Source organism: Alligator mississippiensis, chromosome 7 (genome assembly GCF_030867095.1).
Source record: "Alligator mississippiensis isolate rAllMis1 chromosome 7, rAllMis1, whole genome shotgun sequence".
In the NCBI taxonomy this organism is placed as follows: domain Eukaryota; kingdom Metazoa; phylum Chordata; order Crocodylia; family Alligatoridae; genus Alligator; species Alligator mississippiensis.
This window is the reverse complement of record NC_081830.1, coordinates 5170140-5191960: the sequence shown is the minus strand read 5'-3', so window position 1 is coordinate 5191960 and position 21821 is coordinate 5170140. Positions and strand designations below refer to the sequence as shown.

The following is a 21821-nucleotide window of genomic DNA, read 5'->3' as shown; positions in this document are numbered from 1 at the left end:
GCCGGATCCAGCTCCAGTCGTAACCACTGGTGGTGATGGAGGAACCTGTGACGGTGCAGGTGAGGGTGAGGGTCTCTGCAGGCTTCACCACCCCTGGGCCAGACTCAACCAGCTGCACAGCAGAAAGCACACCTGAAGGGGAAAGAAATTTGGTAAAAAATAAGGTCCAAGGAGAAACCCCAGAGCCCTGGATTCCCCTGAACCTTCCTCATAACCTACATGGGGGAGTAGAGAGAAGCAACAGGAATAGGAATAAGGAGTTCATTGCTGCTGCCCTATAACAAGGGAGACTCAGCAGGCAGCAAGGGGCTGGGTACAGACTGAGGCTCCTGGGTACAGGATCTCTATTTAACCAGTAGCCCTGGGCAGGGATTTGCATGCTGCTCCCAGGAGGGTATAAGCAGCCCCAGGCTGGGAGCGCTCAGCACAGGGCCCTGCTCTCTCTGCATGGGGCTCAGTCTCTGGCACAGGGGAGACACTGGGGTCAGCACCACCAGAGGGCAAGGGCTATTAAAAACTTGGCATTAAACTGGGCAAATGGTGAAAATAGGGGGAAATACAGCATACAAATTCTTCCTGTCCTCACAGGAAGAATTTGGTGTGATGTTACCCCCAAACCTCTGAACTGATCTTCTTGAAACTTGGCAGAAGTCATCTCTTCTGCAGAGTCTACCATGCCTCAAAATTTCATCCAAATTGGAGAAAAAACAACCAAGTTATAGGTATTTTTTTGCTTCCCCATTATACCCTAAGGCCGGATCTCTGAGGCGGCTCTGAAGCTCTTCGGGAAGCCGAACGAGGCAGCGCTTCGACCCGGATGTGCTGCTTCAGACCCTAAAGTGTGGGAAGCTTCTCCGAATCTGAAGCTCTGTCTGAAGTCTCGCACAGCCCCAGTTTTTAGTGTGCTTTGAGCTGCCGAGTGAACTACAAGGGCCACTTGGCAGAGTGCTGGAGGTGGAGATTATATATCTATATCGATATATAAAATACAGTTGCGTCACATGCGCATTTAACTTGCGCAAATTCAACTAAACGCGGGAGGGCTTGAATTTGCGGCGGCCGAGGGAGGTTTTGGCAACGCGGTGGTAGCCTGGTGGCACGCAGCCATCCCCCCCACCACCCCGCGCTGCACCGCTGCCACTGGCCGTACAGCTCCAAGCACGGCTCTGCAGCAGCAGTGGGAGGTTTTGGAGGCAGAGGCAGTTGCCGCTTCTCAAATCACTGGTGATTTGACTATGCGTGATTTTCGGCTTACGCGCTGACCTCAGAACCTCACCCCTGCTTAAGACGCGACATTCGTGTAGATATCAATATAACTATATATCTATATCTCTATATCTGAGCAGACATAGGAGGTGCCAGGGTCTGAGCACTCAGTACATGGTGATGTCCCTTTGGGGTATCCGAGCACTTTGCTGTTTCAACTTCAGATGCAGAGGAAACAGTCTCTGATGGGAGTGGAGGCAGCTGTGATGTAGGAGCAGAGAGGAGGGATCAGAAGTAGCCACAGAGCTGGAGCAGTTTGGGTGAACAGAGGACCTGAGAGTGTCCCAAAACAACCCCGTGCATGGGGGATCAGGGGCCTTGTTCCCTGTGCAGCTGTGGGAGGGGGGAGGGGAGCCCAGGGGGGTCAGGCTGAGCCTGGGTCTCTCCTGTGGGTTGTCTCCATGGGATTTTGGGAGCAGCACAGCAATGGGGGTGTTTTTCCCTTGCCCGTGTGCTGCGGGGTTTGTCTCCTTGGAGTGCAGAGCCGGGAGCTCAGCAGTGCAGCGCTGCAGTGACTAGCGCTCTGCTCTGGGTGCTCAGGGGTCTCTGCCCCTCATCCCTGCCTCGGGGAGTTCATGCTAGAGTGACTGTCCAGGCCTGGCTCTGTGCTGTGGCTGGGTCAGCCAAGGTCTGGGTCATGGTTCTTGTGGGGAAAAGGGCAGGTGGGGTGTTTAGGAGCCTGGCAATCAAACTGAGGCTGTATGGTGAGACAGGGCCTATGCCTGCTGGTGCACTGGCCTCTCTCTGTGGGGTGGCCCGTGCGTGGGGTGGTTGCTGCCCGCGGTGGCTGAATCTCTCCATCTTAGGCTGAGTCTCTCCAGAGCTGGCCTGAGGGGCAACAACATCCATGGCACTGTCTGTCCCTGCCCCAGGGAGCCCTTGCCCCAGGTGGGCAGGAAGCAGGCAGGTTGCAGGATACTGAGGGTCTTTGAACATCCCTGCACAGGCCCTGCTGAGCTGGGGGAAGCTCTCTTCCTTGTGGGGTGGGGGTCTCCAGCTGTGGGGAGCTCAGCTGCAGGGGCTTGGCTGCTGTGACTGTCTCCAGAGGAGGGGCATGGCCCTGGAGAGACCAAGGGGACAACTTCCACCATCGTATGTGTCAACCTGACTCACCCTCCTGTGGTCTGATGGGGACTAGACAGCTCAGAGCACAACAGGCTGTAAGGGGTTAATAAGGGGCCTAACTGCAGTCAGTAGTCCAGCAGTCCCAGGTGCTCAAGCAGGCCGGTCCTGGGGATGCGGTGTGGAAGGTGTTGTCTGCTCTGGTCAGCGTCCAGCCCTTTAGCTGAAAGCAGCTGTGGAAGGAGCAATCTGGAGAGGAAGGTGTCCAGCTGGGAGGGAAAATGCATCTCTACTCCATTCCCTGAGCTCTAGGTTGGGCCTCAGAAATCAAATCCTGGAGTGACATTTCCCTAGAGATCCAGACAGCCCCAGGCCTGAGGCTTGGAGATCGCTCTGCATGTCCCTCTGGCCCCTGTTCTCCCTGCTGGAGCTGGCAGCTGCCTTGGTGCATGTGCATGGGCTGGTGTCAGGGGCTGGGGCTGGCAGTGCAGTGCCCATGGAGTCTGTGTGCAGGGCTGGGGCCTGCATGTAATATTTTTTGGGGAAAAAAAAAGAAAGCAGAATGCCTACCAAAGATTTGGAAATATGTGAAGCCCAGGTGGGGTGGCGGATGTTTGCTGACAGTAGGGCCACTTATGATTCTTGACTGAGTCACGGATTTGGAATTAATTTGGCTTGGAACAGAAAAAAATAATTCTTTACAAAAAAAAAGGAGGGTGGGCCAGCTGTCCCAGGTGTGGTTTCTAACATCAAGAAAGTTGGTGTGACTATAGGAGTGTTGTAGCGAGACTGTCCTAGAAGGCAGTGACTGTTGAGCCTGTGCTGGAAGTCAGCAGGTGAGTGCAGGGCTTCAGTCCAGATGGGGTCAATGCTCTTTCCATAATGCAGGGTCGGGCATGCGGAGAGTCCCTCTCCCAGGTGGCTCTTCCAGGAGTCAGCACAGTGGGGGCATCTTAGTGCCCAGAGCTGTTGTGCCCCTGGTTTGGAGGTGGTCATGGTTGTGAAAAGCAAAGGACAATGTGCTGTGCCCCTGGTGCCCAGGGGATTCTTTGAGTAGTCCTAAGAAAACCCCAGTGTGTGACCATGTCTGACTGTCAGTCAATTGGTTGCACCCTTGGCAGTTATCCTGCTCCTTCTCTCTATGCTGCTGTACCTTTAGTGAGGAAGGAGGTCCCAAGCAGCATCCCCAAAGCTGTCAGGCAATCCAGAAGTTTCCCGATCACAGGCGCTTGTTCTCATGGGGGACTTTAATCACCCTGGCATCTGCTAGAAGTGCAATACAGCAGTATGCAGGCACTCCAGGAAGGTTTTGGAGAGTATTGGGGGTGACTTCCTGGTGCAAGTGCTGGAGTGGCCAAATACAAGCCATGCTCTTCTTGACCTGCAGCTCACGAACACAGCAGAATTGGTGGGGAATGTAATAGCGGGTGGCAATGTGGGCAGCGTTGACCATGAGGTGATTAGAGTTGACGATCTTGAGGAGCCCAACACACAAGCACAGATGTTCCCACAGGCATGTGCCCCTGCCTGTGATCTTGGGACTCGTGTCCAATGTGTTGGAGAAGCTTTGACAATCCCAGCTGTGGTGAAAAGGTAGGCAAGGCACTTAGCAGGCATTGGGCAAAAAAGTATGTTCCCAGTTATTAAGCAGGGACAGTCTGTTTTCACATGCACATTTTCTCCAGGGGCATTTGGTGCCCGGGCTCAGCTGCCCCACACGCTGGCACATACGTGCAGGATCCGTGGATTGTGATGGTTTTTCCCGGGACTGTTATAAACCGTGCAGAGGGGTGAGAAATAACTCTGTGCTGTCAGGTGGCCTCTGCCCAGCCCCAGAGGCAGTGAATTGTCTCTGCATTTGCCCCTGAGCAGGGAGAAAAAGAGGATTTCTTATCAGGATGGTTGGCTTGAGACCAGCTCTTTCCTCTGAAGAATGAGACTCTCTTTGCTGTGATGCTCTGTGTGTTCAGCCCCACAGGCAGTGCTGGCCCTCCTTGACCTGCCTGGGTCTGGGCAGGCAGCACCAGGGCCCCCATCCTGCCCTGGATTGGACTTCCTCCAGCTTCCACCTGTCTGTGATCATCTCAGCTCAGCCACTCTGGGAAATACGGGCCGTGTCCCAGCTCTCCCTGAACAGCCTCTCTGTTCTGCTTGGTGCGTGGGAAGGACCCTTATGGGGATGGGCTATGGAGGTTGCACCAGGGTCTCTGTGGCAAGGCAGTGGCTTCCCTGGGGCAAGGAAGAGGTCAAGGAGGAGCTGTGGAGCAGGGGGCTCTGCACATTGCATCTGTGAGCAGCCGCAGGTGTGGGAGGAGGCCAAAGGGAGGGCAGCAGTGGTGAGGGGCCAGGCAAGGCGCCCAAGTCCCTTCTTTGGTTCTGGGGAAAGCTCTTGGGTGTTGGCAGCTCACTGCATAGACCTAAGGGGCTGTGGCTTGTCTGCGCAGGGAGCGTCTGGGCAGCAGGAAAGAACAATTTAAACACGGGAGCCTGCCCATGATTTGTATTTGCCCTGCCTTACCCCAGCCCTGCTATTTTCTGCTGTGATGGGGATCAGCCATGCTAAGCACAGACAGCAGGTAATGGACCCTCCTATCCCACCTCTGTGCAACTCCCACTCCAGGCCCCGGGGCCCTGATTGCCCTTTTGCTGAAGGGACGTGTCCCCAGCCCTGGCAGAGTAGTGCCTCCTGGTGTGGAGGTGTCTGAGGCCAGGGGGAGGCAGCCTGGTCCCTGTTGGGTGCAGAGGAGCAGAGAGTCAGTGCTTGGCTTGCTGGGTGCAGGGAGTCACAGTGGTGCTGAGAGCCAGAGGCAGACTGTGTGTATTTAGGGTTTGGTCAGAGGATGGAGACGTAAGGGTCCTAGCTCCGGGCAATGCCAGCTGTGCCTAATGCCTCCAGGCTGCTTGGAAAGACACGTCTTGGGTTGTTTCTGGAAGGGTCCTGTCCATGGAGATATGGGAGTCTTGGGGATGCAAGAGCCCGTCCTGTTGCAGCTGTCCTTACCCATGGGAGGAGCAGCCTGGGCCTGCTCTCAGGTGCCAGGCTTGGCTGGTGCTGAGCAGAGAGCAGGGTCCAGGCCCTTACAATGTCTCCCTGCCTGCTGGTCCTGCTTTTCTACCTGGTGACCATTGTGATCCCTTCCCCCATGGCTGCCCAGGTGCAAGGGTGCGGCTGTTTGGGCACAGAGCAATCTCTGCCCTGCAGGTGCCCAGGGCCTGCTGCGTGAGAAGGAGCTGGAGCCCGGGGAGGCAGCAGGCTGGAAGAGAGCTACAGAGCCGTGTCTGTGCAGGGAGGTGTCCTTGTGCAGGCTTCCCTGTGAAAATGGTCCTGACAGAGTTTGTCACCTGAGAGAGTCTATGCAGCTCAGTAAAATATGAGCTTCCAAGATGCCAAAGGTATTTGGCCACTCCGGTTCCATAACAACCTTTGGGATCACTGTGACAAGTATTCCTGAGTGGGGTTTGAATTATCTGATGAAATACAGAAGCAGAAGGAAGGTCCTGAGTGGCTGCTGAGGATGTGATGGCCTAGGAGGATTCAAGGAGGTGAAGGAGTCTCTCTTTGTTTGGTGGCCGTGAAGATGAGTGCTATGGGAGCCAAAGGGAGTTAGGAACACTGTCATGAACATAGAGAACTGGCAGCGGCATGACCCAAAAACCGGAAAGACCTGGGAAGAGAAAAGAGGAAACTGCATTTCTGGAGCAGCTGCTCGAAGCACCTGGAGCATCACCAGACAGAGAGGAGGAGAGAGGCATGACATGGAAAGAAAGAGGCAGCTGATTAGGAAGATGGGGCAGAGAAGAATCGACTGTCAGGTGGCTGGAAAAGACAGGAGACCGCGTCGAGTCGAGGGAAACGGGATAAATAATCACCGACAAGAATACTCTCCTGGAGTCAGCGTGACGTTGAGAAAGCGACAGTCAGCGGAGGAGGGACGGCGGAGTCGCACAGTGACAAGTAAAACTTTTCTTAAATCCTTCATTTGGGAAATTGGGTCAGGCTGAAGCATCGTTGTAAAGGAGAAACCTAAGGTAAAAGATTATAAGGGACATAAATAACACTTACCTCTACTGGAGAAGGCCTTAATCAGTAGCTTGGGAAAGAGGCTTCTGTCAGTTCAGCCAACTCAGGCGATGCTGAGACCTAAGAATCAATGTAAAAAAATTAGATAGACACCTAATAAAAAAACTTTAGCACAAAGAACACCCGGTGAGTTTTCATTTCTGGTTTACTACAAAATAAAACACCTTTTTTTGTTGTTGTTGAGAAAGGTCAAACACTCAATAGGACAGACCAGTACTCCATCGCTTAATGGTTACATCCACCCAGAAAAACTCTTTTCGACAACAAGACATTGGAGGCAAGACTCAGAGTCACCAGTGAAAGAAAGAAATGAGGAATGATCTGGTATTTTGAGACTTAATATACTCCACTGTGATTTATATACGCCAAGAGATTAGAGTGAATACTCCACAAACCCTCACACTGTTTAGGAAAAACTGGAGTTGTAGAGGAGACCCTGGGTACTTCCTCTCAAGCAGTTTGGAAATGTCTGGTGAATGCAATTGCAGGAAAGACGTGTTTTTTTTGAATTCGGGAGTATTGTGCTCGTGGCCCTTTGGGCAGGCAGGGCTAGGCAGTGAGGAGGAGCCCCACTGCCATACCCATCCATGCTGACAAGGCCCCAAATGCTCTGCGATGAAGCCTTCTTGAGACTTGTACTGCTTGATAACCTCTGTCTTGTCAAATGCCCAGCGAAGCTCTCAGGCCTTTGCTGTCTGGAGTGTTATAAGTCAAAATATAACAACCCTCAGATGGCCAAGGACAATCCTATTAGAGTTTCCCTCCATGTGTGTGAGGTTTTCAGGTGGAAACTTCCTTGTCTGGGCTGTAGTAATTTTGCCACATTAAGAAGAACAGGCTTCCCCTTTTTGTACAGCCCCTGCTCTGCTCTGTGTCACTGTGTCTCTGGCACAGTAATACGTGGCGGTGTCTGCGGCTGTCAGAGAGCGCAGCTGCAGGGAGAACTGGCTTTTGGAAGTGTCCTTGGAAATGGTGATGCGGCTCTTGAGGGATGGGTTGTAGTATGTGCTATCACTGCTTCCAGCTATGGACCCCATCCACTCCAGCCCTTTCCCAGGAGGCTGCCGGATCCAGCTCCAAGCGGAACCACTGGTGGTGATGGAGAAACCTGTGACAGTGCAGGTCAGGGTGAGGGTCTCTGCAGGCTTCACCACCCCTGGGCCAGACTCAACCAGCTGCACAGCAGAGAGGACACCTAAAGAAAAGAGAAAGTAGGTGAAGAAGCAGGTCCAGGGAGGAAGCCCCAGCGCTCTGGCTTCCCACCACCCTTCCCCACAACCTACATGGGAGAGAAGAGAGCAGGAAGAGGAAGAGAAATAAGGAGCTCATTTCTGTTGCCCTATAACAAGGGGGACTCCCAGAAGGCAAGAAGGGGCCGGGCATGGACTGAGGCTTCACAGCCCAGAAGCTGTATTTAAGCAGGAGCCCCTGGCCAGGGATTTGCATGCAGGTCCCAGGAGGGTGTGAGCAGCCCTGGCCTGGGAGTGCTCAGCACAGGGCCCTCCTCTCTCTGCACAGGGCTCTGAGTCTCTGCACAGAAGAAGGTGGTGGGATGAGCACAGACAGAGGGGAAGGGCCGGTGCTTGGATCCATGGCTGAACCAGGCTGTGGGCAGGACTCTGGCTTCAGTTCCCTGCTCTTCTCCACCCTCCTGATGACAGGGCACGAGTATCTCGGGGGACCTTGATTCTCAGCCTTGGTCTGGCACGTGGCAGGGATGAGGCCAGATCCCAGCAGGTCATGTTGTGTGCCCAGGTGTCAGTAACCTGAGTTAGGGTATGGGTCCTGGGTTTTGTAGGGATTTGGGCACCAGCGCTGCTTCCTGAGGTGCCAGTGCTAGCTGGGGGAGCCTGGGAGCCTGAGGGGCTTGGGGCTGAGGCCCCTAGTCATGAGGTTTGTCCCTGATAGTCAGCCCCCTCTGGGCTTCACCGACCCCTGAGAGCAGCTCAGAGCCCCACCTTGCCCTGCTCCTGGTCTGCCCTGGGGGCACCAGCTCCCCTCACTCCTGCCCCCCTGCAGCTACCTGCTTGTTGCCAGCTCGGGTCTTCAGAGGGCTGTGCTGGGAGTGGAAGAGAGGTCCCCCCACCCAGGTCCTGCTTCATGTCATGGTCCCCCAGGCTACTGCTTGCTCCAGGTTAGGCTGGCAGCTCAGGGCCTGAACCCGAATGTGACACCACCTCTTGTGTCTGGAGATGGGGGAGGGATTAGGGGAAACCCCAAATGAGCCAGTGTGCATGCACATGCATGTGTGCCTGTTGTGTGTGTTTTGTTTCCCAAGTCCAGTGCAGTGGCTGCTGCTGATCCCTGCTCTCAGGGGATGTCTGTGGATTTCCCCTTGCTCATGCCAGGTCCTCCCTTGTCCTTACAGCTCTGACTGGCTACAGCTCTGGTCCAGCCTTTGTTGTGCTCGTGCTGTACCAGCCCAATAAAGTAAATGGAAGAAAATGAATTTCACTTGTGGTTAAATGGGTAATTGAAGTTTGCCCCCAACCATTGCTGATAAAAGTCTGAGGACTCCCACCTGATGCTGCAGCTCCCAGCTTGAGAGCACACAGCCCCTGTGTTGAGTGCCCTGAGCTCTCTGCCCTCCAGCCCCAGGGAAGATGGGCCCATGGATCAGCTTTGTTCTCATGGCAGCAGCTGTACAAGGTATTTTCCACCTGTTACTCCAAGAGGTGGCCTGAGTCTGGCAGCCTCTCCAGGTTAGAGTCACATCAGCATGGACATGTCTATTCCCAGGTGTCTGGTCCCAGGTGCAGCTGGTGGAGTATGGAGGGGCCAGGAAGAAGCCTGCAGACTCTCTCTATCTTTCTTGCAAAGCCTCCAGGTTGAACTCTGGCAGCTACGCCATGCCCCAGGTCACAGCATTCCCATATTCAGTGAGGGAGAGCCCAGACCCAGTGCAGGTGATCTCAGGGGCCCTGAGGGTTTCCCCGGGGCTCCCCCAGCCTGGGTCAGCAGAACCAGGGAACAGACACCTGAAGAAAGCACAGAGATGCCCCATCTGGGAGATGGCAGCAGGACCGGGGCAGGCTGGGACAGATGCTTAAGGCAATGGTCAGGAGGAAGGGGCAGAGGAGCAAAGGGCCCATGTTCCCTGGGGGCTGGGATGTGGGTGAAGGCCCAAATGCAGTGGTGTCACAAGGGGCTAGAGCTGGCCAAAGCTGCCCTGAGGGAGAGAATGGCCCTTCATTTAAGGGAAGGTGGTGGGGGTTCACTTGCATACATAACCCTGAGGTCTTAGCTGCTATGCAACCCCGTGCAAATGAGATCTCTCTCCTGACCTACTACAGGTGCTGGCACAAGACAGTCCTGGGTTGCAGTGGCAGGTGGGTGCTCATTGCTACGCATTGCACTTTTTTGCAGAGATGTGGGTGCCTAACTCCCCTAGTTCATTTGGAAGGTCTGTTCCAACTACAGCCACAAAGGAGTCCTTTATTTACAAGACAGGGTGAGTGGGAGTGTCAGAGGTGCACAGCATGGGTGACCACGTGTGACATTGTGAAGGCAGCCCAGCAGGTTTGGATTCTCCCTGAACCTGAAGGGGGATATTTCTGTGACTTGAGAACCAAACTAAGGTCCAGGTCCATTTTCCCTGGGGCTGGTGGGCAGAGATGTCGGAGCACTGGCTGGGCCCTGCACAGAGCAGGGGCTGTGGATTCCCTCCAGCTGCAGCCTGTGTGGGTTGGGCCTGCATAGACCACTGTAGGGAAAGGGTTCTCCCTGACTGCATAAGTGACCTCCCATCTCTGTCCTCTGATATGGAGCCTTATTCCAGGCCTCCTGTAAATCATGCCCTTGGCCTGATTTCCCTCATGAGGTCTTGGGAGGAGGAGAAGATTCTCTGGGTACAGAACAGGGCTGCTGATGGCTATGGGCTCTTCCCCCATCAGTGCCTGGCTGTGAGGGTGGGGCTGTGTGGGCATGGAGTGATCTCTGCATTGCAGATGCCCATAGTTTGGTGCAGCAAAAAGGTTTGGTGCAAAGGGATACCCCCGGGGGTGAAGGCTTTGCAGAGCTGTGTCTGTGCAGGGGGCCATCCCAGTGCTGGGCTCAGGATTGCTGGTGGGTGCAACTTCTGGCCCCTTTCAGCAGAGAGATGAGGCTGATGGTGCAGCTCGGGTTCCCATAAGCACCAGCAGATTCTAGTCCCTGTGTCTCCTATGGTGACACCGAGCATGTTCTGTGTCTGCTGCTCTTGGCTGCAAATGCAGCAGGTGCTTTAAGCAGCCCTTGAGAGTCTGGGTCTCCACTGAACTGCAAGACGGGAGAAGAGTGTGAGTGTGTGTGCATGCATGCTAGTCTATGCAACACTTGTATTTTCACTGCATTAGCAAATCCTCAGGTGTGTCCAGCATGAAGCAAGGACAGTGGCAGGTGCCCTTGTCTGGAAACTGTGTAGGGACTGCAGGGAGAGGGAATGGGAGTTGCAGATCCCTGAAGCAGGAAACAAAAGGCCCCACTGGAAACTTTCCTGTCCCAGGAAGGGCTTATGAGTGATATAATGATCTCCACGCATTGAGATCAGCTTCCCCTGGACCAGCTGTCAGAAGAGGCCGGAGGGCTCCAGTAGGAAGCTGTTTGCTGCTCTGGGCAGGCTCCTGCCCTGCAGGCTGGAGAGGCAGGGGCCCAGCAGGGAGGGGAGAAGCAGCAGAGCAGAAGTGCTCTCGGTTGCAGACCCTAGCAGAACCTGGGCTTGTGCTTGATTGGGGAAAAAGGAAACCTTGTTTCTGGGGCCTGAGGGCACAGTGGGGCAGGGAGAGACCCAGGTCTGGCACATGGTTCTCAAGGCTTTGGGGAGTGACTCTGCCTGTTAATCTGGGAATGAGTCCTTTGGTAACCCAGAAAAGATGGGCGGTGGTGCCAGGCTGAGGGCCAATGCTGGCTGCACGGGGGCTACAGCCTGGAGCCCCCGGCACAGCCTGGTCCTGGGAGGCTGCTGCCCCTGTGCCCAGGGCAGCCACTGCCCTTGAAAGGTCCGGCAGGAAGGGGCCAGGACACTGAGAGGATTTAGCATATTCTGTCTTACCCAAAGTCCCAGCTGCCCTCTGCTGCCAGACATTGCCTTGGCTTGATCCTGGGACATGTACAGGGCACCTCTTTTCCCTGCCTCAAGCTCTAGCTCCTGAATCGCTTTCTTTGTCCCTGTCTTAGGGAAAGCCAGTGACTATAGAAAACCCACTTCTCCTCATGGCTCACTCATGCCCCTGTGTCCCCCAGCTTACCTTCAGCTCCCAGGGCTGTCCAAGGGGAGCAAGCAGGAAAGGAGGACCCACCTGCCCTGCCACCCACCATGGCTCTTACTGCCCCGCTGCTGCTGTCCTGCCTGAGCCCAGCCAGGAGGGGTGGTGGCAGCAGCTCTGTGTCGTTTCCCTTCCCTGCTGGGTGGGAGAAGGTGCAGAACCAGGGATTTGGGGGTGCCAGGGCAGGGCAGACCTGATCCAGGGTGCAGGGAGGTGGTGGCATTCTTGTAAACAAAGATTTCTGCTGGCTTTTTCAAATGCCCCGTGAAATACAGAAGCAGGAAAGAGTGTCCTGAACGATTGGTGAGGCTGTGAGGGCCTAGCAGGACCTGAGGTGGTAGAGGAGAGATTCCCTCCTCTCTGGTGCCCACAAGCAGCGTTTCTTTGGAAGTCAAAGGAGCTGAGAGAAATGGGAATGGGGGAGGAGAGCTGTGTGCTTCCCCTCAAGCCTTTTGGAAATGTCTTTTCAGCAGCACATGTTTCAGAGCTTGGGTTCAGGCCCAGGCTTGAGATTCTTGTGTTTTGATTGGTGGAGTACATCCACCAATCAAGAAGCAGCAAGAGAAATGAAACACGCCCCTGTCCTGAATGGAGAGGAGAAGAGATGAAGCGGACCTGCTTGGAGACTGCAGCACTGTCCGGTCGGGAAGACCTCAGGGTGGGAGCCGTGGAGAATATGAAAGGAGCTGCGCGCCCGGCAGAGGGAGATGGCGGAGAAGGGAGAAGAGCCGGGCGTAGAGCGGAGGAGAGTGGCTCGGCAGGTGAAGCCGGAGCCCAGGAGAGTCCCTGAGGATGTCCATCAGCAGGGAGCTGCAGACCGCTCCAGCAGTTAGGCTCTTGGTGTGCAGCACGGCGCACGGTGTCTGGGCCCTGGGAGTTGCACGAGGTGGCTCGGGTCTGCACCTTTTGATGTGTGGCCAGAGACATGGTGCGCAGGCTGGTGCACGGAGCAGGATCTTTAGAATCACTTGGGAGGCTCAGGTCCCCAACCTCTGCATGAGGCTGGGAGCTCGGTGCAGGAGGAGCTGAATGGAGGGTGAGCAATCCTGGGAGCTGCTTGAGATGGCTCGGGACTACAGCAGCTGGCACGGGGAAGCGGTGTTTTGTTAATTTTTACATAAATTATATATATATATGTCCTTACCCTTTAATTGTTTTATTGCGATAATAAATTTGTATATAGTTCATTAACTGATTAACTGGGCCTGACACTATAGGGGACAAAGGCAGCCCCTGGGCTCCTGTTTTCCTCCACAGCACACTGCCCTGCCAATAATTCCCTCAATTGGAGAGGGGAATAAAACCCTGTGTAGATCTGGGCTGCACTTAGCTGAATATAATGCCAGCAGAAATGTTTCTTGGAAATTCAGGACTTGGACGATCGTGCTGGTCCCCATTTGGGCAGGCTGGGCTAGACGTTGCACAAGGGCCCAAGGGAGTGAGGAGCCCCACTGCCATGGCCATTCACAGGGATGAGGATCCCAAACACCCTATGATGGGGCTTCTGTGAGGTATGTACTGTTTTGTACCGACTGCAGGACACATGCCCGGTGAAGCTGTCAGGCCTTTTGCTCTCTGCAATGTTACAGGTCCAAATATAGTGAGTCTTCAGGTGGCTAAGGCTGATCCTGTCTGAGATTCCCCCCATGTGTGTGGGGTTTCTAGGTGGAAACTTCCCTGTCTGAGTTGCAATTCAGCTGCATTAGAAAGAACAGGCTCCCCTTTCTGTACAGTTGCTGCTCTGCTCTGTGTCACTGTGCCGCTGTTGCCTCTGGCACAGTAATACTTGGCGGTGTCTGCGGCTGTCAAGGAGCCCAGCCATAGGGAGAACTGGGTCTTGGAAGTGTCTTTGGAAATGATGAGGCGGCTCCGGAGGGATGGGTTGTAGCTTGTTCTGCCGTCGTAGTTAATGTACCCCATCCACTGCAGCGGTTTTCCAGGAGACTGCTGGATCCAGCTCCAATAGTAATCTCTGGTGGTGATGGAGGAACCTGTGACAGTGCAGGTCAGGGTGAGGGTCTCTGCAGGCTTCACCACCCCTGGGCCAGATTCAACCAGCTGCACAGCAGAGAGCACACCTAAAGGAAAAGGAAAGTAGGTAAAAAAATATGGTCCATTGGGGAAACCCCCAGAGCCTTGGATTTCCTTGAACCTTCCTCATAACCTACATGGGGGAGTAGAGAGAAGCAACAGGAATAGGAATAAGGCGTTCATTGCTGCTGCCCTATAACATGGGAGACTCAGCAGGCAGCAAGGGGCTGGGTACAGACTGAGGCTCCTGGATACAGGATCTCTATTTAACCAGTAGCCCTGGCCAGGGATTTGCATGCTGCTGTCAGGAGGGTATAAGCAGCCCCAGGCTGGGAGCGCTCAGCACAGGGCCCTGCTCTCTCTGCATGGGGCTCAGTCTCTGGCACAGGGGAGACACTGAGGTCAGCACCGCCAGAGGGGAAGGGCTAATAGACACTTGGCATTAAACTGGGCAAATGATGGAAATAGGGCAAAATGCAGCATAGAAATTCTCCCTGTCCTCACGTTCAAAACTGGTCCTTTGTGGTTCATCCTTTATAGCCATCTGTGCCAGTGGTGTTCAGCATTTTTGGCATCTAGGCTGGATGGCCAGTGCAGGGGACCTGATTCTGTGCCCAGGACAGGGGAAGTGGGCCCCATCCAGCTGCGTAGCACAGGGCAGTGGGCAACCTGGCTCCAATCCTGCCATGTAAGGGCAGGGGTCTTGGCCCAGCCCCAGCCCATACCTGCACGGGGTGGAGGGGGAGCATGGCTGACCCAGCTACTTATTTTTTCTTTCAAAAATATTTATTTCTATATGTATAGAAATACATATCCGGTGGAGAGGGGTATGGCATAGATGTTTTTAGGATTAGGCCCTCTGAGGAGGGCAGTGGGTGGGGGTACGGGTATAGGGATAGGTGTGCGGTCGCATGATGCAAACTGCGTAATGGGTTTCTAGTAGTCCTGTGCGAGTCGGCAGCGATCTGATCCGGCTTTGGATCTGGCCACTTCAGATGGCCGCAATCCGATTCGATTCAGATTTCCCCCCAAACCCCTTCACTGATCTTCTTGAAACTTGGCAGGCTTTGTGGCCTCAGTAAGGGTTACCAGCCCTGCAGTTTTCACCCCCGTGTGTTGCAACACATAGATGTGACAGGAGTTTTGCTTTCAAGAATTTGGGGTGATGTTACCCCCAAACCACTGCACTGACCTTCTTGAAGCTTGGCAGGCGTCATCTATTCTGCAAAGTCTACTGTTCCTGCAAATTTCATCCAAATTGGAGAAAAAAAAACCAAAGTTACAGGTATTTTCTTGCTTCCCCATTATACCCTATGGCCAGATCTCTGAGGCTCCTCCGAAGCTCTTCTGGAAGCCGAACGAGGCAGCGCTTCGACCTGGATGTGCTGCTTCAGACCAGGAAGCTTCTCCGGATCCGAAGCTCTGTCTGAAGTCCCTCTCAGCCCTAGTTTTTAGTGTGCTTTGAGCTGCCGAGTGAACCACAAGGGCCACTTGGCAGAGTGTTGGAGGTGGAGATTATATATCTATATCGATATATACAGTACAGTCGCGTCATATGCTCATTTAATTTGCACAAATTCAAGTATACGCGGGGGGGCAGGGCTTGCGTTTGCGGTGGCCGTGGGAGGTTTTGGGAGCTGGTGGTGGCCTGGTGGCACGCAGCCATCCCCCCCACCACCCCGCGCTGCGCCACTGCCGCCGACCTCACAGCTCCCAGCACGGCTCTGCAGTGGCGGCGGGAGGTTTTGGAGGCAGAGGCAGTTGCCACTTCTCAAATCACTGGTGATTTGACTATACGCGCTTTTTGCCTTACGCGTTGGCCTCAGAACCTCACCCCTGCTTAAGACGCGACATGCCTGCAGATATCAATATAACTATATATCTGTATCTCTATATCTGAGCAGACATAGGAGGTGCCAGGGTCTGAGCACTCAGTACATGGTGATGTCCCTTTAGGGTAGCCAAGCACTTTGCTGTATCAAGTCCAGATACAGAGGAAACAGTCTCTGATGGGAGTGTGGGGAGCTGAGATGGAGGAGCAGGGAGAAGGGATCAGAAGTAGCTGCAGAGCGAGAGCAGTTTGGGTGAAGAGAAAACCTGAGTGTCCTAGAACAACCCCATGCCCGGGGGATCAGGGGCCTTGTTTCCTGTGCAGCTCAGGGAGGGAGGAAGAGAGCCCAGGGGGGTCAGGCTGAGCCTGGGTCTCTCCTGGGGGTTGTCTCCATGGGATTTTGGAAGCAGCACGGCATTGGGGGTGTTTTTCCCCATGCCCATCTGCTGCGGGGTTTGTCTCCTTGAAGTGCAGAGCCGGGAGCTCAGCAGTGCAGCGCTGCAGTGACTAGCGCTCTGCTCTGGGTGCTGAGGGGTCTCTGCCCCTCATCCCTGCCTCGGGGAGTTCATGCTAGAGTGACTGTCCAGGCCTGGCTCTGTGCTGTGGCTGGGACAGCCAAGGTCTGGGAAATGGCCCTTGTGGGGAAAAGGGCAGGTGGGGTGTTTAGGAGCCTGGCAATCAAACTGGGGCTGTATGGTGAGAGAGGGTCTGTGCCTGCTGGTGCACTGGCCTCTCCCTGTGGGGGTGCCCTGTTGGGGGGGGGGTGGGCGTGTGCTGCCCTTGGTGGATGAATCTCCCCATCTCAGGCTGAGCCTCTCCAGAGCTAGGCTAAGGGGCAACAATGTCCATGGTCCTGTCTCCCCCTGCCCCAGGGAGCCCTTGCCCCAGGTGGGGAGGAAGCAGGCAGGTTACAGGATACTGAGGGTCTGCAGACTTCCCTGCACAGGCCCTGCTGAGCTGGGGGAAGCTCTCTTCCTTGGGGAGTGGGGTCTCTGCAGCTGTGGGGAGCTCAGCTGCAGGGGCTTGGCTGCTGTGACTGTCTCCAGAGTTGAGACAGGGCTCTGGAGAGACCACGGGGACAACTTCCACCATCCTAGGGGTAAATCTGACTCATCCTTCCATGGTGTGGTGGGGACTAGCCAGCTCAGAGCACAGTATGCTGTAAGGGGTTAAAGAGGCGTAACTGCAGTCAGCAGTTTATCAGTCCCAGATGCTCATGAAGGCTGGACCTGGGGTTGTGGTGTGGAAGGAGTTGGCTGCTTTGTGCAGGGTCTGGCCCTGAAGCTGAAAGAAGCTGTGGGAGGAGCACTGGGAGTGCCATTTCCCTAGACACCCAGACAGCCCCAGGCCTGAGGCTTGGAGTTGCTCTGCGTGTCCCTCTGCCCCTGGGCATTTGTTCTCCTGGCTGGAGCTGGCAGCTTCCTTGGTGTGTGTGTGTGTGTGTATGGGCTGGTGGAAGGGGCTGGGGCTGTCAGTGCCGTGCCCATGGAGTTTGTGTGCAGGGCTTGGGCATGCATGTAATACTCCCCCCTCCCCCCCCCCCCCCCCCCGGGCCCCCAAATATATAGGATACCTGCCAAAGACTTGGAAACATCTGAAGGCCCAGGTGGGGCTGGTAGTAGGGTCACTTATGGTTCTTGACTGACTCAGATTGGGACATGATTTGGCTTGGAACAAACGAATTGTTCCAAGGCAGCATTTATCCTCCAGGCCTTGGCTTCCCACTTGGAGAGCAGAGGCAGGGCCTCAGGTGCCCTGGTGGGTTTTTGTATGAGTAGGGCCTGGTTCTCCTGAGGGACTTCAATCACCCTGACATCTGCTGGGAGGGTATTACAGCAGCATGAAGGCAATCCAGGAAGATTTTGGAGAGTATTGTGGACAACTTCCGGGTGCAAGTGCTGTAGCGGCCAACTCGGAGCCATGCTCTTCTTGACCTGCTGCTCACCATCAGGGAAGAATTGCTGGGGAATGTAATGAGGATGGCAACCTGGGCAGCAGTGACCACAAGGTGATTTGAGTTCAGGATCCTGAGAATCCCAGCGCACAAGCGCAGATGTGCCCACAGGCATGTGCCCCTGCCCTTGGTCTTGGACTCATGTCCAATGTATTGGAGAAGCCTTGACAATCCTGGCTGTGGTGAAGCGGTAGGCGAGGCACTTAGCAGGCATTGGGCACATAGGTTCCCGGTTCTTGAGCCTGGAACCTGTCCCTGGCCGAGGTGTGCACGTATGGGCCGGGAGGTGCGTGTCTAAGAGTTATAAGGATCCAGTGTCATGCTGGGCCCCAGAGGTCTCTAATGAGTCCCTAGGAAGATAGGCATGCAAGGGAGGAGGGGAAATTGTTGGCAAAAAGCTGACACAATCATCACAAGTGTGCATCAGAAAGAGGGCTAAGGGAGCAGGGGATGATCCAGACGGCTTGGGCTGATGTGACCAAGGAAAGCAGGGAACGACATTTCCATTTCCAAGCAGAACCTGTAAGGGGGCGGAGAAGAGACAGAGTGAATGCATGAAAGGCATGAGGGATGTGCAACCTGTGAGGGACTGGAATAAAACATGCTATGGTCAAGGCGCCCAAGGGGGAGAAGGAGCTGCAAACTCACCCATACAAACCCAGGCAGAGATGAGGCCTGTGGGATCTCCTCATTGATGCCTTAGAAGACCTGCAGATCCCCGAGGAGGACTTTGTGAATCCCTGGCTGCAAGGGGACGCTCTGCCCCCAGGATTATGTAAGACCTGGGCAAGGCTTTCTGGTGTCCTTTCGGTTTACTATGTTACATTTTAAGTCAGGCTAATTGTGTGTGTGTTGTCACTGTGTCTTGCTGGGCTGTGTCTTAGTGTAGGCAAAGCTTTTTTGTTGTGCTTGAAATTGCTAATGGCCGTGCTCAATAAATGCTCTCTTCAGAGAACGGGCTATTCTTGTTCAAGCATTTCTGAATTCAGTCCACTACCCAACGTGTAACATTAAAAATGGTAAGAGTGCAGGGTGCTCCTCTGTGGTTGTTTGGGCATCAATGGCCATAATTATTTTCTGTGACGTGCATGTGAAAACAGACTATTTTCTGTGGGGCATGCAGTGCCCTGGCTGACGTGTCCCACACCCCGGGACAGCCGTGCAGTTTTTGTGGGGAAGATGGTAAGCAGTGCAGAGGGATGCGAATGTCCTGTGTGCTGTCAGCTGGTCCCTGCCCAGCCCCAGAGGCAGGGAATTGTCTCTGCAGGGGCAACTGGGTAGGGGGAGAGACAGAGGCTTCCCTATCCTGGCACCCCCTTCCTGGCACCGGGGCCAGGCGGCAGCGACAAGAACGGACAGCTGAGAAAAGAACGTCACCCAGGGAGGGCAGCAGAGGAGCGAGAGACTTGGGCCGAGAGTGAGAAGGACGCCAGGTACCGAGGGCAGGAGCCGCGCTTGCCACGCTATGGCAGACAGGGTACCCGCAGGTGAGACTGGGTTCTTACTTACCGCAGCAGTCGCCCACATGGCAGAGAGTCCCGGTATCGAGACGGGGCCAGCCAGGAAGAGATGAGAGAAGGTCAAAGGCAGGGTGAGTTAACTCCAAGCCACCTGTTAGACCTTCAGGATTGTGTTACTTTGTGTTGACTTTGTATCCAGTATCTTGTGGGGAAGAGGGAATAAATGACACAGCTGATGGAGCTAAGCACTCTGTGGCCATCTGTTTTCTTCTTCCTTCGGGATTAATTTTTTACTTTTCTCCAATCAAAGGTGTGCCAGGAGAGCACTTGAACAAGGCAGGGAGTGACTCCAAACCCATAACATATAGAGAAATAAATATTTTTGCAAATAAATAAATCTGTGGCTGAAGGCACAAGCTTGGACTTGACCCATGGCCAGAGGTTTCCTGCTTCAGGGTGGGCTGGTGTGGAGCATGCTGTTGCCCTGGGAAACAATTTGTGACAGGCCTGAGATGTGTCCTTGTCCTCCTGGACTGTATGACCCCTGCTGACCGTTGAGTTGACTTTCAGGGCAGGTGGCACGTGAAGGAGCTGCCTTGGAAGCAGAGGCTCAGGCCCATAAATCTTGGTGGACTCCTGTGGCCCATGAGCTCCTGAACACCTTGCCTCATGGGACTTGACCTTGGAACTTGCTCCTCCCATCCTGCAGGTATTACTGCAAAGTGTGAGCTTGGCCTGGGCCTCCCAGTGTGACGGGCTGAGGAGCCCTCCCTTGCCTTGCTGCCTCATGAACACCAATGTACAAATGAGCGGAGGTCCCAGGAACTGCAGGGTTGGAGCGCGGGAGCCTGATCCGGGGGTGATCTGGGCTGAGGCGTGGGTCTTTGCAAGAGGTGGGTTTTGCCCACTGCTGTTCCCAGGAAGAAGCATGCTGAGGAGGCCCCAAAAAGCTCTTTGATGAAGCCTCCTTGCGACTTATACTGCTTGCTAACATCTATCTGTCAAATGCCCAGCGAAGCTCTCAGGCCTGTGCTTTCTGGAAATGTATAGGTCCAAAGGTAAAAAAACCTCAGATGGCCACAGCTGACCCTGTTGGAGTTTCTCTCCATGTGTGTGAGGTTTTCAGGTGGAAAGTTCCTTGTCTGGGCTGTTGTAATTTTGCCACATTAAGAAGAACAGGCTTCCCCTTTTTGTGCAGCCCCTGCTCTGCTCTGTGTCACTGTGTCTCTGGCACAGTAATACGTGGCTGTGTCTGCAGCTGTCAGAGAGCGCAGCTGCAGGGAGAACTGGTTCTTGGAGTTGTCCTTGGAAATGGTGATGCGGCTCTTGAGGGATGGGTTGTAGTATGTGCTATCACTGCTTCCATATATCTGCACCATCCACTCCAGCCCTTTCCCAGGAGGCTGCCGGATCCATTGCCAACAATAACCACTGCTGATGGAGTCGCCTGTGACAGTGCAGGTGAGGGTGAGGGTCTCTGCAGGCTTCACCACCCCTGGGCCAGACTCAACCAGCTGCACAGCAGAGAGCACACCTAAAGAAAAGAGAAAGGTGAAGAAGCAGGTCCAGGGAGGAAGCCCCAGCGCTCTGGCTTCCCACCACCCTTCTCTCCCATGTAGGTTGTGGGGAAGAGAGAAGAAAGAGGAAGAGGAATAAGGAACTCATTTCTGTTGCCCTAAAACAAGGGGGACTCCCAGAAGGCAAGAAGGGGCCGGGCATGGACTGAGGCTCCCCAGCCCAGAAGCTGTATTTAAGCAGGAGCCTTGGCCAGGGATTTGCATGCAGCTGCCAGGAGGGTGTGAGCAGCCCTGGGCTGGGAGTGCTCAGCACAGGGCCCTCCTCTCTCTGCACAGGGCTCTGAGTCTTTGCACATAAGAAGGGGGTGGGATGAGCACAGACAGAGGGGAAGGGCCGGTGCTTGGATCCATGGCTGAACCAGGCTGTGGGCAGGACTCTGGCTTCAGTTCCCTGCTCTTCTCCACCCTCCTGATGACAGGGCACGAGTACCTCAGGGGCCCTTGATTCTCAGCCTTGGTCCATTTGGGCCTTCTCTCCTTAGTTGGGATAAGACATCCCCATTTCCCGGTGGACAGGAGACGATGGCACCTGGCAGGGATGAGGCCAGATCCCAGCAGGTCACGTTGGGTTCCCGTGTGTCAGTAACCTGGGTTAGGGTATGGGTAATGGGTTTTGTAGGATTTGGGCTGGTAGTGTAAGAGGTCCCCCCACCCAGGTACTGCTTCAGGTCATGGTGCCCCAGGATCCTGGTTGTTCCTGGTTATGCTGGCAGCTCAAGGCCTGAACCCCAATGTGACGCCTCCACTTGGGTCTGGAGATGGGGGACTTATCAGGGGAAAGTGCAAATCGGGCAGTGTGCATGCACATGCATGTGTGCCTGTTCGTGTGTGTTTTGTTCCCCGGGTCCAGTGCAGTGGCTGCTGCTGATCCCTGCTCTCAGGGATGACTGTGGTTTTCCCTTTACTCATGCCAGGTCCTCCCTTGTCCTTACAGCTGTGACTGGCTACAGCTCTGGTCCAGCCTTTGTTGTGCTCGTGCTGCACCGGCCCAGAGCAGACCTCAGGGCCCTGCCCCAAGGAGCTCCTGCTCTTGCAGGAGATGCAAAGGCAGCAGGTGGGGTGTGTGTGGGGCAGCACAAGCTGATGAGGAGGCCGTGTTGGAGTGGGAGATGGAGCTTACAGCTGCAGGATGGGGCTTCCCCGTGCTCCTGGGAATCACCTAGCATTGGGGCAGGTATTACAGTGAATGGCAGGGGCCTGGGGTGGAGCAGGGGGCCACGTTGCTTTTCCTTGTGTCTTACTGAGCACAGCCAGGGGAAATGCTGACAAAGACACTACCTGCCTGTAAGGGACCTGCTTCCCTTTGGCCCAGCGCC

General features: G+C 54.8%; 1 long non-coding RNA gene and 1 gene segment (V, D, J or C); one reads left to right on the top strand and one right to left on the bottom strand.

Moving 5' to 3' along the window:
• The first annotated feature begins 8887 nt into the window (after positions 1–8887).
• LOC132251636 (uncharacterized) lies at positions 8888–9947 on the top strand. The gene is made up of 3 exons (XR_009463629.1): positions 8888–9058; positions 9149–9315; positions 9703–9947. It is a non-coding gene; the product is annotated as an uncharacterized LOC132251636 (long non-coding RNA).
• A 784-nt stretch (positions 9948–10731) lies between these two features.
• On the bottom strand, positions 10732–20593 carry LOC132251543 (Ig heavy chain V region MOPC 315-like). The segment is given in 5 exon segments: positions 10732–10814; positions 13422–13691; positions 19463–19475; positions 20149–20460; positions 20540–20593. Coding segments are annotated over 5 exon segments (732 nt in total).
• Positions 20594–21821: the final 1228 nt, after the last annotated feature.